This window comes from Curcuma longa, chromosome 7 (assembly GCF_044706935.1).
Source record: "Curcuma longa cultivar G26 ecotype Majalengka, Jawa Barat chromosome 7, ITB_CL_G26_1.1, whole genome shotgun sequence".
Lineage (NCBI taxonomy): Eukaryota > Viridiplantae > Streptophyta > Magnoliopsida > Zingiberales > Zingiberaceae > Curcuma > Curcuma longa.
The window spans coordinates 7428996-7443649 of record NC_133867.1 but is presented as its reverse complement, the minus strand read 5'-3'; the positions used below and the strand labels follow the sequence as shown (position 1 = coordinate 7443649).

Sequence of the window (14654 nt, the reverse complement as noted above, 5' to 3'; positions counted from 1 at the left end):
GATTCACTGTCCTCACTCAAGAGAGTGCAGAGCAATCAAAGCCTAATTTCCGAGAGAGAGTTACTGCAGCAATAACAATCCTGTCTTGATTGCAGACAGGAGAGGAATGCATGCTAATAATGGCTAAACAATATCATTCTCTGTAAAAAGAAAACAAAAAAACAAAAACTACTGACTCCATTTCAATGTTCATTCAAAGAAAGTTTCATGGCTTACAAGGCAGCCGGATAGCATTAACTTCGATCATTGCGAGCAACTAGTGTTAAATGGCACTTTTAAAGCTTCATTTACAGCGACATTAATGTCCAAAATTAGACAACATCCAAAGTCATACATCCTTTTTACTGATCATCAATGCTTTCATAATTCATTGAACAGTAGATCGACCAATAAGTTAAATCTTCCATTTTGATTACTGAATGGACTCTTCTTCATCTGAAAATCCATTCGCTGAGCTGAGGATGATGTTATGTAAACTCTTCAACAAACTAAAGAGTGGAAAAGACTACCTTGTTTGGGGCATGTTATGCTTCATAAGAACAAAAGCATAAACCTTCAGTCAGATATAATTGAGTCACAGAATATATAGTAAATTGTTAATATGAAGCTAATTAACTATTGCTTGAGTACCAATTGTAAACGTGTGAATCCAGTTGGATTCTTTAACTCAAATGTCTTGAGGCTATAGATTTAATGTATGACTATGGAAGGAGCATCAGCAATGCTAGCATTGGAGAAACTGGTGTGGAGCTAAAGTGACCCCAAAAGACCTGTTTCAAACTCCTTGATATATCAATGGAAGAAGATGAGGCTCAAACTCGATGCCTATTCAATTGAGGGCACCAATGTTTACAATGCTACAGCCATCACTCTGGGGGACGGGTGTGCTGAAGAGGTCGATAAAAGTCAGCTGTGGAAATATTTTTGTTCATCAAAATGACATCGAGATTGCATTCAAACAAAACAAGATGATAGAGTAAGATATCAAACTTTCTTTGTAGCAATAAACTCAATCACACAGGAGAAAAGGCACAATACAGTGACTACAGTTGGAGAGATAGCAGAGTGAAACATTGAGATAAGCTAACATTTATAGCTCTATCTGGTAATTATGCAGCTAAAAGGGAGATTGATACACTGAATCAACCTTCAGAAGTGCCAGAAACATCATTGTTTCTGATAGTTTAAAACAATTCTACTGATATATTTATCTGGACAGCTATTGTAAATAAACATCGAGAAAAGAAAATTTTGGGGCTTCAATTTCTTACAGGCCTCTGATAGTTTCCTTCACGCATTGGTGAGGATGAAGACAAAGACGAGAAACCTGAGAGCAAACTCCCAGCCTTGTCCTTGTTGAATGCCTTTCTAACATCCTCCTTGAGCTCGTAGAATCGCAACTTCTTCATCTTCTGCTCATCAGGGGTTCCCTTTTGTAGGTAGAAGGGATCTGCCAAATTGTTCTCCAGGAACTTATCCAGCACTTGTGAACAATGAGGGAAATAGCGGCGACCAAGATCAACTGAACAATGATGCCATGCAGTATCAGTTTGAATAACATAGGTTCTACACTATAATCTAATCAGAGAGCATTTGTATGCAGAATCTAATCATGTCGTGTGAAAATTACCAGTTCTTGTCAAGGCATTGACCCTCGATCGAAGCCTCTTATTTTGCACTGTAGGTGTTTCATTTAGGTCGACTTCCTTGAGGTTACTGGCACTTCTAGATGCAGGCAGACCAGTTAATTCTGAAGTTATGTCCGCATGCGCTATTTCCATGGCTAGCTTAGCTTCAGCAGGGAAGAACAATCTCGCAAATGCAACTGAATAGTAAAAATACTGAATTAATAAGCAACACTCTTAACACATCAAAGCCATCACAAGAATATTTCAAAAATATAATCTGTTGTTTACTACGTACTATCACTATGTGTAGAAGATTTTCTACCAGAGCTGCTTAATATATATATATATAGAAATGAAACAACTAAAGCTCAAAAGTGTAGCATAGCCAACAAAAGCAAGGATCTTCATCTGAACAAGATAGGTGTTGAAACAAATGCCCTTGTCGAAGAGACACTTTGTACTGGGCAAGTGCACATATCATTCATGAATGTTAAGAATACATACCATCATTTATCTAGTTAGTTTTGATAAATGGTAAGAAATGATGCTAAAGCAATAGTCTTTTAATGAGACTGCATGCTAAAAGGGACTATATTAAGGTTCAGCTAGCTCAACTAGTAAGGGCCTTGGAAGTTATTGTAACAAGTCTCAACTTTGTTCTTGCATTTTACATAATTATATATACATATATATAGATATTTAATGGAAGCTTTGCCTCAAGCATATGCTCAAAAATAACACCATCGACAATCAGTCATTTTTTCTTCTGTAAATTTACCTCTATTTTCCAGATAAAGGAACTTCATATGTAGATCATCAGCAAACAATGGTGAAGTAACAGAATCTTCAACAGTGATGGAATTCTTCATCTCTCTCTCTAGAATATCGATGCACAGCTTATTTTTATTCGACTCTTGACCCTGCTCTGTCCTTGTATAATAGTCTTTTGCCCTTGTTAATCTTCTACATATCGTAGCAGCATTTTGGCCATAAGCAGTTGCATCCGATGCAGAGGCACCTTTGGTAAGAAGTGAAACAATTATTGCTGGCTCTCTTCTCATGGCAGCTACATGAAGAGGTGTATATCCTCTGTGGTTCTTTAAATTTACATCAACTGAGTCAAGGTCTAACAACTCAGCAACAACTTTGGAATCACAGTAAGCAGCTGCATAATGTAGAGCACAAGCGTCGTCTAGAGTAACTCCAGACTCACTCAACAGCAACTTTACAAGCTCAACATCATCACAGTCGAGAGACCTGTGTATTCTTTTAATTCTTTTCTCACGCACAGGATCCACAATACCATTAGGTTCCTTGGGTTGCGAATTGTGGTGCAGTGCCTTGATTTTGTCAGCTACTTCTGGTGGAAGCTCCTTCTCAATTGCAACATCATCAAGATCTGACCTAGCTACTCTTTGGACACACTTAGAGAGCAACTGATTGAGCTTTGAGTGTGAAGCTACTTGAAGAATAGGGATTACATCTTCCACTATAGCTTTCTCCACAAAATTCAGAAGTCGACGCTGTAGATCACAGAAAGATGATAATTACTCTAGAATTTGATAGTCACGTAACATATAAATATAAAAAATATATTGATGCCATAATACCAAAGAAGACTCTGAATAACCAGAAGAATTGTGAGTTTATTTGTGTGGAGGAGAGTTTTGTTTCACATCAGATAGTCATACAAAACATTATAGAGATAACTTCTGTATTACTTGTTTCATAAACTCAACTTGTTCTACAGCTAAAAGACAAGAACAGATGCAAAGTCTTGCATAAATGCAAAAACCATTTAGGATGAAAGCTATGAAATAAGCTCAATGTGGATATCAATGCGTAAAAACAGGAACCACAGAACAGAACTCAACTGGGAAGGAAAAGAAAGACAATTTCTGATCTTTTATCACAAACAATGAAACATTATAGCGTATCTAGGAAGTTTAAATGCATTTCAACCAAAAAGTTATGTTTCTTGATGTTTGCATAATCATTAAATTTTAAAAAGAAAAACACTACTCTTTGTGAAATGAATCATCTTAAAGCTAGATATTTTCCAACTACCAATTATCACAGAATACAGATAAAGATCTCTTTATTGGCAATCCTTGAACACAAAAGAGAAAAGAAAAAAAAAAACAAAAAATCTAGTATCAGATCTCAATTACCTCATCAACGTAAAACATATATATACAGTTTCCAACTTTACAGATACAGATCTCTTTGTTGGCAATCCTTCAACTCAAAAGAGAGAGAAAAAATCTGTATCAGATCTCAATTACCTCATCAACGTAAAACATATATATACAATTTCCAACTTGTATATTAAATTTCACCGATAATATCAGCAAAACAGTAATCGACCAGCTCAAGGTGAATTCTGTATATATATATATATATATATATATAGTATAAGAAGAAAAGCAGTGAACTAAAGAGTAATGGACATAGAACCAACCTGTAAAAGCGAGACAAGCTCTGTGATCTGAAAAACCGAAGATGCATACAAGAGCTCGACGGCGAAGTCAATGGCCGGCCGGCAAGCCTCGTGGAGGCAGAGCCTGTCGGCGCAACTTGATACCTCCTGAGGCGCCGACTTCAGCTTGCCAGTGTACAGATAGCTCAAGAAGACCGTGAAGGCCTCACGGCCCACGCGGCCGCCAGGAACCAGCTTGTCCATCTCGAACCTGGGCTTCCGAGACCCTCCGCTTCCTTCCTGCGAGAAGAGGTCATGGAAGAACCGGCTCCTGGCCGCCAGGATGCAGCGGTGAACGCCGACGGGCGCCCCTTCCACCATGATCTCGGCGTCGGTGCAGTCAAACTTCGTATCGAGGAGGAGGAGCTCCAGGTTGGAACTCAGCTTGCTGAGGCTCAAGACCTCGAGGTTGGTCCCGCACTCCGGCTCCGGGGTCCGGGCGTGAGGCTTCGGTGCGGAGACAGGAGCATGGAAGGCGCTCGAGCCATTGGAGAGGTAGGAAGAGCCTAAGCTTATAGAAGAAGATTGTTCGGTGATGTTGAGCATGGCGTAGAAGAATAGAGAGCTTCCACCTTATCCTTCCAAAAACTACTTTTTTTCCTTCAGAGACCAGCAATCCAAACCCTGCAATCGAACTGTTCTCCCCAATTTCCTCACATCCGCAGCTCAGAGAAGGAATTCGCCAAAAATATCGTTGATAAACCCCAAATCTCAATCAAAAACCAATCTTTTTACAGGAATTTCACCAAAACCCAAAGAATCACAGAATGAAAGCGACTAAATCCCCGATTCCAAGAGAATCAACCAGAAACCAATCGGAAACGCGGAGCTGCACCAATTCCTGCCCGAAGGCAATCAGAACTGAGATCTGCAGTGACGATTGAGTCGGAAATTAACACTAGATTGGACAGCATGAACCACTTCCCGGGAAAAGTCGTGCGGTGGGTTCGGAAGGAAGACGATGGGGAAGAACGCGGTGACGGTACTCTCTTGGTTGCGTTCAGATGCTGAAGTCGCGAGGTGACGCGGTGGATGCCGTCACCACCCGGTGGTATAGTTGAATGACGTCGGCGGCAACGCACGGCCACGAAATTTCTGGTAGCTTTCTACGATTTTTGCTTTATTTTTCCAATTTTTTTAAATGGACAAAATAAAATAATCATCCCTCTTCTTCCCGTTCCAGTCCAACTAGCATATGGGCACTGATGATGAAACACTGACGTCACACATGACGACCGCACACATTTTGTTAATGATCGATCCTACTATTATACGATAATTAATCAATCGATCGCATTAATTAATTGCCAAGTTACTGTCAGTGACCAACTTATTCTTACGTTGACTAATTAAGAATAAAGCTATTAGCATTCTAAATTAAAAAATAATAATAATTGAAATATCTAATTAATCATTAGTATCTCGAAGCAACTTAATTATTCTTACCCTACCTAAGTAAGATGACCGCCCACGTCATTCAAATCGTCATGTTGCCGGTTTAATTATCAGACCGACAAACAAACTAATCATGATTAAACCGTGTATTAAATGCGAATTAATTAACTCAATTTCTGGATTTTGTATGTGTAAATGCACATGAATTTGTACGAACCGGACTAATTAAACCGACCGGTTTCTCAATGACGACCAAGATCAAAATGAGATGCGTCATGGATGACGAAATGGGAGCCAGATTGGCGATGTGTGACGTCAGCGACTCATCCTCGACAAATTTGAAATGGGGCCCTTTAAATATATGGTGGGCCCATGATCGTGATGCCCAAATGGAAGGAGGAGCCTTTGGCTTTTGAGTAATTGAGTTTGTAGCAATATGAAGTCAATGCAATGTGTGTCACACGCCTCACAAGGGGAAAAGGTAAAGGCTTATGGGCGATCGAGTCACTTTAGGGTGGGTGGTTGGATGTGTACTTAGTCTCTTCGTATATTTCAATTTATAATATACACGTTTTTCATGACTCAAGATGACCTAAGTCAAGATGAGTCGTGTTAAGTTCGATAGGTCGTGTTTGGCATGTGTTTGATACTAATATGGGAGAGATAATTAGCCTCCAAGTGATACGAGAGGTCAAAAGTCAAATTGAGTTGTAAGTCATAAGTCATATATAACTCGATCCAATCAAGATATCTTCAAAGCTTGGGTAAGCTGAGTTAGACTTACATCTAATTCGGATTCGAGGAAGCAACAACATTTCCACTCAGCCCGACCCCGAGTTCCTTTTCCACGTGGGAGACGTGGGGCGATACAGCTAATGGAAGATTAGGGAAACATGATACGAGGGACGTGGGATGATGTGGTTGAGGACGTAAGGAACTCAAAATAGTGGACTCCACTTATTTCGCTAAACAGTATAAAAAGAGTCTCACTCCTACGGGCATAGGTATGCACAGACAATTTCAACTACTTCTTTTCTACTTCATTGCTTTTCCTTCTCTTTTATCCTCCAATCACGGAATCTGATTTGAACGTTGAAGTGATTGCGTCATGATTCGTATTGACCTCCATTCTAACTATTTTTGAGTTATGTAGAGAATCTTTCGAAATTTTTTCCTCCGCGATCTGCGACCCATCATCAACCTCCTCATTAGTGGTACCCTCATCCTTGATTTCAAACGGAATGAGATACCATTATATTTGGAAGAACTTTCTCTTTTTTTTCTTTCTTTCATAAAAAGAAGAAGATGACTTATTTAAAAAGAAAAGAAAAGATGTGGTGAATATAAAATTAATGAATGTAAGGTCTTTAAAGAATTTGCCCAAAGGCGATGGAGATGCTATAGTGTTGGAGGGGCATGTTTTAGTTGTAAGTTAATCGATTAAAGTTATTAAAGAAGGAATAAAATTTAGGCACGAGTTCTCCCTTTCAACATGATCTTTACGAAAGCAATGAGGTGGATCCATTGTTTGATCTTTAATGGAGAGATTCGCATGCATCTAATTAACTTTACTTTGGGTGAAACTAACTTTACTTTGATCAGCAAATAATATCATAGGAAAAAGAAGAAGCAAAGTCACTTAATGTGAGCTAGATTCTCACTTCCACCAAATTAAACGAGAAGAGAAGAAAGAATTGAAGAAAGCTGAAAAGGAGAAAAGATAAGAAAACAAAAGAAAGATGACATCTTTTGAGGATTTCTCTCTCTTTATCACAAATAGAAAAGTAAAAGAAATTCAAGATCATATCAAATTCTTTTAACGCATTCAAGTATGAATGAATGCACACTCCTCGCTTCGATTTGTGCTTAAATTCTTGATTAATTGGTTGTGAATTCCGCAGGGAGAAGGAGCAGAGAACTGGAATGGGATTCGTTTCGCCACACGCCGATCCTTGTTTCCTTCCCCTGTACAACTCGCCGGCGGCTCCGGCGAATGCCGCCTCGGGGAGTGGACGCACCATCAACGTCGGCGACGAAGTCGATGTTTTCTCCGCACACCTGCAGCACCTTACGCTCGACGTCGATCGTCTCCTCAGGCAGCATGTAAGTGATTCTCGCGATCAGTGCCTCCGCTCGAAAGTTTTGATTTGGGCGTAAAGTTGCGATTTTTCATTGGAATTAATCGTGGGCGATGGCAGACGGAGAAGGTGAGAGTAGAGGTGGCGGAGAGGCGGGAGCGGCTGACGCGGCGACTCCTCGCGGCCGTGGAATCCGGCACGGCGAAGCGGCTGGAGGCGAAGGACGAGGAGATCGCGCGGGTCAGGAAGTTGAACTGCGCGCTGGAGGAACGCGTCGAGAGCCTGTACGCCGAGAACCAGATGTGGCGGGGGGTGGCCAGGAGCAACGAGGCGGCGGCCAGTGCACTTCGGACCGACCTCGAGCAGGTTCTCGTCGCCGCTCGGGCGAGGGTCGACCAGCTGAGGGCGGCGTCGGCGGACGACGCGGAGTCCTGCTGCTCCGGCGAGGTGAAATGGGAGGAGGAGGAGGAGGAGCTTGGCGGCGCGGAGTGGCGGAGGAGAAGGTGCTGGAGATGTCGGGCGCGAGAGGCATCGGTGCTGCTGCTGCCGTGCCGGCATTTATGCCTCTGCGCGGCGTGCACGCCGACGGCCACCGCGTGCCCTGTGTGCAATTGCTGCAAAAATGGCAGTGTTACTGTAAACTTGTGTTAATAATTCCAAATTAAGAAAAAAAAAAGAAGAAAATTTGGTGAAGAACTCAGTCTGTAAATGTTATGGAACAAAAGATTTCCTGCAAATTTCAGGAGACTCTATTCTGGGCAGCTTTGTATCCTAAGAAAGATGATCCAAACATTAACAATTATTTTGCTAAAAACTCGCAACCATAAATTTTACACAACACAAGTTGTGTTTGCACAATTAGTTGTACAGGAATAGTTTGATTTTGCATTACAGATATGGCACAATTCAAAATTTAGGTAGTTAACATGTATCTGTTCAGTGGTTAGTCCACACTAGAACAGGAGTTTCTTGCATCAGCTTAAATCCCTTGTTACAAACAAAAATAAAAGAATCCAAGATCAACTTCATGTAACTGGATCTGCGAATTTACAGGTAGCCATGCCGGTACCTCTATGCCACTCCTTTTATGTACAAAATGAGGGGAACCAAGCAGATCTGCACGGCGCAAGAAGCTTCTTTATTGTTTGGATATTAACAAGCGGTTTGCGAGGTTCTTACCGCTATCTGTAACGAGAATGGGGTTGATCAAGAGAAGAACTGCTGGAATGAGAAGATGACTCTACATTCTCAGGGACCTCCATCTGTGTCGGCAGTAGTTTGAGAAAACTTCCTTGGGCAGCTGGACTTTGGTTCGACGATGAATCTGTGTCTGCGTAACCTCATGAATAAACCCATGAGTCACAATTTCACAAGACAATCTGACTAATTAAATAGGAAAAGTAACAAAGAGGTCATTTACCAAACAAGGATTTAATTGTTGGCCTCTTTGGCTTATTACTTTTCTTCTTCAGTTCAGCTGTATACGAATGAAGAACAATGGAGATATCAGACTTCTTTCTCACTCAACAATTTAGCCATGAGTAAATCTTCTAGGCGTTAAAAAACTAAAAACAATTAAAGCAAATGAAGTAAAAGACTAACCAATCCCTGGAACTTCATGGTCATTTACGATCTCAAAATTTTTGTAAGTGTAACCGACAAAGTTGACATCCTTGGATGGAAGCATCTAGTGATGAGAAGGAAAACATTTCAGATAAGGGACATCACAATTAAATCGAGCAAAATCTTGTCAGCTTATCATTAATATCTTAGAGAGTTAATCATCAATAGTTGATCCAGAAATATTACGAACTAAAAAAATTATGGGCAATAATAAACTAAAAGAATACCTTTCTCCATGGGCCAGATTTTGAAGAAGTCTCCACTGGTGCCGACGTCTTCATCAAGATACAATAGTATATGTCAATTAAAGTGTTCAACCAAAGGTACAGAACAAAATATGCTTCTCTTGGAAATGATTTAAGTTGTGCTTAGTGCAAATTTTTTTTAACGATTTTCAATTCTTAAAAGAATTCATAGACATAGCAAGAAAAACTCTCCCACTTTCAAAATATACAAGGCTGTGCTTAGGATCTTCTCAGTAAGGTAAAGGAGAAGAAAAAAGAGGAGAGGGAGTGGGAGGGGATAGGCATCGAAAGTAACCCCCTCTGTTAGGATGTTGTTCATTAATGCTCTCTTTCCTTCCCCAAATGAACCAAAGAAAGAAAAAGAAATAACTTGTTTCCACTATTTTTTTGAAAATCTTGTCGATGAACCTGAGGTAGAGAAAGAAGGAATTAACTTCATTGTAAATTTTCCAAGATCACTAATACTTATTTAGGACCTATTTGGGTGGAAATGAAGACCAGACTACCCTTTTCTTACAACTTAACAAACCAGGGGGCAAGGGTCCATCAAAGTAAGAAGAGAAATTAGCAACAGGTCGTTGTTCACATGAAAAGCAGGCAAGCATCAGAGAGCAATAGCATATATTGGAGGGCAGGAAAACAATTCCTTCGATGAAGATTCCAGTAGACTACAAATTGACACAGATTCAATGTTGTTTGAGATTCGTATACCTCTTCAAACTTCTCAAAGTTCTGAGTATCGAGCTCATCATTAACCTCTGGTTTAAAAGCAGCTTCCATGTGGTACAGTCGCTCCCATTGGATGCCTCTGAACCATTGGTGTCCCTGAAATCAACGTTGTTGTATCTGATGGCAAGTTTCCACATGCATTATATGAACTGGCAGCCAAAAAACATCTTAAATATGCATACCTTTATTTCCTGTGCACCTTTCGTACCAAGTCTATGTTCTACATTACACAAGAGCCTGCTGATAAGATCTTTAGCTTCGGGCGAAAGTTTTGCCTCTTCAGGGAACTTTAAGTAGTTTCTCCAATTTACAATCTGTGATGCAGGATTGAAGCAATTATCAGAAATGCAAACTGATGTTAATACATAATAAAACAATAATTCTAACTCAAGCCCATTATGCTTGTATGAAGTTTCCAAGGGAAAATGAATACCGACTTTGAGCTGTTGAATCCAACATACGTAGAGCCATTCTAAATGACAAGGTGACTGCCAGCCATCATGCCAACATAAACAGCAGAGGGCAAGCTCTATTATTTTTAGGTGGAATGGTTGCATATGCAAACAAGTTCAGCGCGGGGACCTTATGTTCAGATGGATGCAACGTACAAAACACTCCATGGGATTAAGGCACATCATGAGAAGCTTAATAGTCACATACCAACCCAAAAGGCAAAAGTAAAGAAAATGAGTGGCCAAAGTCAGATTGACAAGAATATTTTCTGGGGTCACTCTTAACACAAGGTTACTGATAATCATAAGAATTAAAGTTTCATATGCAAGCCACATCGTTCCAATACAGAGGTCTATGCAAGATAATATGCAGGCATGGAGTTGTTGATTGAGGGGCCAGTTCGATACAAGAAAAAACATCGGAGACATGTCATCTCAGGAGGAAAGCTTGAATTAGAGAAAGGACACATTTTCCTAATTGCATTTCTACCTAAAGGTCTAACATAATGAAGTGACAGCAAAAATACAACAATCATTTCTTAGCAGAATAAAAACTCAAAAAATGGACTATGACACAGAATCAGGTTCTTCATTGCAGATGTGATGCAAATGAAGAGAAATTATGTTGGCCAAAAAAACATCAATGGGACAAGCACCTTTCTACATGTGGACATTGGATCTTCAGAATAAAATGGTGGATAACCCACGAGCATCTCATACATAATTGCTCCAAGTGACCACCTAAAGAATAGTATAAGATCAAGATATGTATATATTAGCAAAGAAAAAATTATGAAAAACAAGGATCTAACCAGTCACACTCCATTCCATATCCTTTCTTGAGAAGAACTTCTGGAGCAATGTAATCAGGTGTTCCCACAGTTGAGAAAGCCTGGAAACAGTAAGAGAACTTGAAACTGAATGACAATATGATAACTTGCATTTAACACAGATATTTATAACTACATTCAATATGTGACACTAAAAACCTAAACCTGACACATAGAAGGAAACAAATCTAGTTTGCTTGATTATCTATCATTCACTGAATTTTGTAAATTTATTTGCTCTATTTATTCTAATGGTTAATGTGAGTATGCGAGATCAGAAAAGAAAAAAGTTTAAATTAAATTTTACCAGCATTCTTCTATTCTTTTGCCAATGTTGCAGTTGTTCCTGTTGAGTACGCCTTGGAGTAGGAGAGGCACTAGACCATCTATCGTCCAAAGTAGCCTTGCCATTTCTTCCTGGTGTGTTTTCAGGTTCATTAAGATTTGGAAAACTACTACTATCCAGCGGCTTGCACAACCCAAAATCAGAAAGCTTCATATGCCCATATCGATCCAACAAAAGGTTATCAGGTTTGATGTCCCTATGAAGATTAAATCATGGTTAATCAAATAAATTACTGTCAAGAACAAAGGTAAGTATGAACAACAGGAAGCAGCATGCCTGTGAATGTAGTTATGCCTATGAATAGATTCAATAGCTAAAACTGTTTCTGCAACATAAAATCTGGCCTCATCGTCTGTCAATGTATCCTTGCGCATAAGTAGAGTCATCATGTCACCCCCAGGAAGATACTCCATGATGAGATATAAATATTCATCGTCTTGAAAAGAAAAGTAAAGTTTAACAATGTAGGGACTGTCCACTTCTGCAAGTAGATTTCTTTCAGCTTTGACATGTTCCACCTAGAAATATTAACAAGTAGTAAAAAAACTTTGATGACTTAAGTAACACAACTAGATGAATTAGAATAAATCATACCTGACCCCTACGAAGCATTTCAGATTTTTTAAGTTTTTTCATTGCATAGACATTTCCAGTTGATTTCTCTTTACATATTCTGACCTGCACCATTGTGGTGGAGCTTGAACAATTTTCAAATCAAATAAGAAATACCAACAAGGCTATAAAACTGAAGAAGTGTTGAATCAAATGACATATGTTGACAATTTTTTTGTTTGACAAAGTTGATTCAGTCCATTTTTAGCCGTTTAGCTAATTGCTTTGGGAAGAACCAATGTAAAGATATAGTGATCGGTATCAATCATAAATAGAAAATGATGCCAATAAATAACCAAATCACATCAATTCTCATCTGCCATTAAAAGAATTTCAAAAACAAAACATACATGATCCATGAAAGATTTTGTATATAAAAAGTAATAAGATTAAGTATGAATCTACCTCTCCAAATGCCCCCCTCCCAATAATTGTCAAAAGTTCAAAATCATCCACACCCATTTTATGCCTTTGGAGACGCATATATTCTGTTTCCTTTTTCTCTAAGCTCTTCAAAATGTTATTCTGCTCTTCTTTGGAGACTTCAGCATCAGAAAGTTTCTTCTCCAGCATCCAACGTCTGAAATTGTCATTTAATTAAATTGAAAAGAATATGGTGTAGAATAAAAGAGTGCACAATCAAATTCAAAAGTAAGCTAGGAAAGCAAGATTAATTTCATAATCAGAATGCTTAAGAATTAAGAAACAGATGATTATGATGTTGCAGTCAGTTATGTGCGTCAATTTTTCAAGATCTACTATATGGAAGTTATTCCACCAGTGAGCTCTATGTAAGATTATATTGTTTGAAATACAAGTTATTAAGAATCATAAATCCCTTTAATTTGTCAAGTAGAAATTTCATGATGAATACTAAAATCAAGGACAAGATGAAAAATGATCAAAGGCAAATCAGTTGTGACAGCACAACAAAAACTTATCTCCAAGGCACAGGTATGCTATTTTCTTCTAGCTAATTGATAGGAATAAGACAATTGACAAATTGATTCAAGCAGGTTACACAACCAAATGTTATTTTACCTATCAGCATGTTTCACACGCTTACTTCAGCAAGATAAATAGCTATGCACACTCTATGAAAAAGGGATCAACCAAATGCTATGTTACCTATAAGCGTGTTTCACATTTTTACACGCTAACCAAGAAAAGACCAAGATATCTAGGTGCAACTCTATTAGACATATGGTTCAGGTGATGATGGAACTACATGTATAACTGGAACTATCTGAATTTTCTCATAAATGCATGACTCACATCTACACACTGAAACTAGAGTAATAACACAACTAGGAACCACTCTAATGCAATGCACTTCAAAATGTAAAACTAGAGAGCTTAATCAGATGTAACCGATAACAAATTTCAGAATATCTTTCCTGAAAATAAATTTTCTGATGATATTTATCCAATATACGTTTATTTAAACAGTAATTTTGGCTTTAAAAAAATCAATTGTTGCAAAAAAATGACCTCTCTTTGCGGTCTTGCAAGGATTTCATCTGAGACTTGTAATGATTCTCGATGTACTGCTTTGCAGCAGCAACCTTCTGCTTGGTGGCATCAGAAGGTGCATCATCAATTGGAGGCCTTTGCAGATCCTTGGCACTTCCAGCTTCCTGCTTAGCAGATCCGGGCTTTACTTTATCCTTGGTTTGTAATCTATGAAACCAGCTTCTGGCAGAATCCATCTTCGATTGCAATCAAAAGAACTCCAAGGCTGTTATTCACGGTCAGCAACTGAATCAAGAAATAGAAATATCTTCATCCATTCAGAAACTATTCCATCCCCAAGTGCGAAATCACAATTCAAATCGAAGAACACCAAATTGGAACTTAAAGTAAGCAGATTTTTGGACCGAAGAAAGAACCCCAAAATCCAAACTTTCCACTCTACGATCCAAAATAGAAATAAAATGAGAAGGAAAATTTAGCATAACTTGCCTGGTAGTGTTATCCAATTCTGGAAAGGGAATAGCGAAATCTCTGTACAGAGCAATCAAATCCCTAGCAATTTCTAGTTCCTTTTCCCTCAATGAACTCTAGAGGATGGCAAAGATCCAGAAAATGTCAGGAATTTTCGCCCAAGTCCACCATAATCCAAAAAAAATAAAGAAAAAGAAAACTGCCAACGCCGAAATAAGAAACAGATACCTAGATCTGCAAGTCTTTGACGGATTGGATTTCGCCCTTCCGAAGCACGACGATTCGATCTCGAC

General features: G+C 39.0%; 3 protein-coding genes across 6 annotated transcripts; 1 reads left to right on the top strand and 2 right to left on the bottom strand.

Moving 5' to 3' along the window:
• Nucleotides 1-975: 975 nt before the first annotated feature.
• LOC141831640 (BTB/POZ domain and ankyrin repeat-containing protein NPR2-like) lies at nucleotides 976-5091 on the bottom strand. The gene is made up of 4 exons (XM_074719038.1): nucleotides 4090-5091; nucleotides 2407-3151; nucleotides 1631-1825; nucleotides 976-1522 (listed from the first exon to the last, which is right to left on the bottom strand). The coding sequence occupies exons 1-4, from the start codon at nucleotides 4651-4653 to the stop codon at nucleotides 1260-1262; spliced, it is 1767 nt and encodes a 588-aa protein (XP_074575139.1). The 5' UTR covers nucleotides 4654-5091; the 3' UTR covers nucleotides 976-1259.
• A 2205-nt stretch (nucleotides 5092-7296) lies between these two features.
• On the top strand, nucleotides 7297-8231 carry LOC141832354 (putative BOI-related E3 ubiquitin-protein ligase 3). The gene is made up of 3 exons (XM_074719858.1): nucleotides 7297-7331; nucleotides 7404-7605; nucleotides 7701-8231. Exons 2-3 carry the CDS (start codon nucleotides 7426-7428, stop codon nucleotides 8229-8231), a joined length of 711 nt encoding a protein of 236 aa, XP_074575959.1. The 5' UTR covers nucleotides 7297-7331; nucleotides 7404-7425.
• A 140-nt stretch (nucleotides 8232-8371) lies between these two features.
• Nucleotides 8372-14339, bottom strand: LOC141831641 (uncharacterized). Of its 4 annotated transcripts, none has more exons than XM_074719041.1 (14): nucleotides 13909-14339; nucleotides 12823-12997; nucleotides 12400-12483; nucleotides 12082-12323; nucleotides 11767-12001; nucleotides 11442-11521; nucleotides 11286-11370; nucleotides 10360-10491; nucleotides 10160-10273; nucleotides 9431-9478; nucleotides 9183-9267; nucleotides 9002-9057; nucleotides 8760-8914; nucleotides 8372-8716 (listed from the first exon to the last, which is right to left on the bottom strand). In XM_074719041.1, the coding sequence occupies exons 1-13, from the start codon at nucleotides 14124-14126 to the stop codon at nucleotides 8762-8764; spliced, it is 1707 nt and encodes a 568-aa protein (XP_074575142.1). In that variant the 5' UTR covers nucleotides 14127-14339; the 3' UTR covers nucleotides 8372-8716; nucleotides 8760-8761. The 4 variants fall into 4 exon arrangements, with proteins under 4 accessions (XP_074575142.1, XP_074575141.1, XP_074575140.1 ...); XM_074719040.1 differs by having other exon boundaries at nucleotides 8372-8713; XM_074719039.1 differs by having other exon boundaries at nucleotides 8372-8696; nucleotides 13909-14337.
• Nucleotides 14340-14654: the final 315 nt, after the last annotated feature.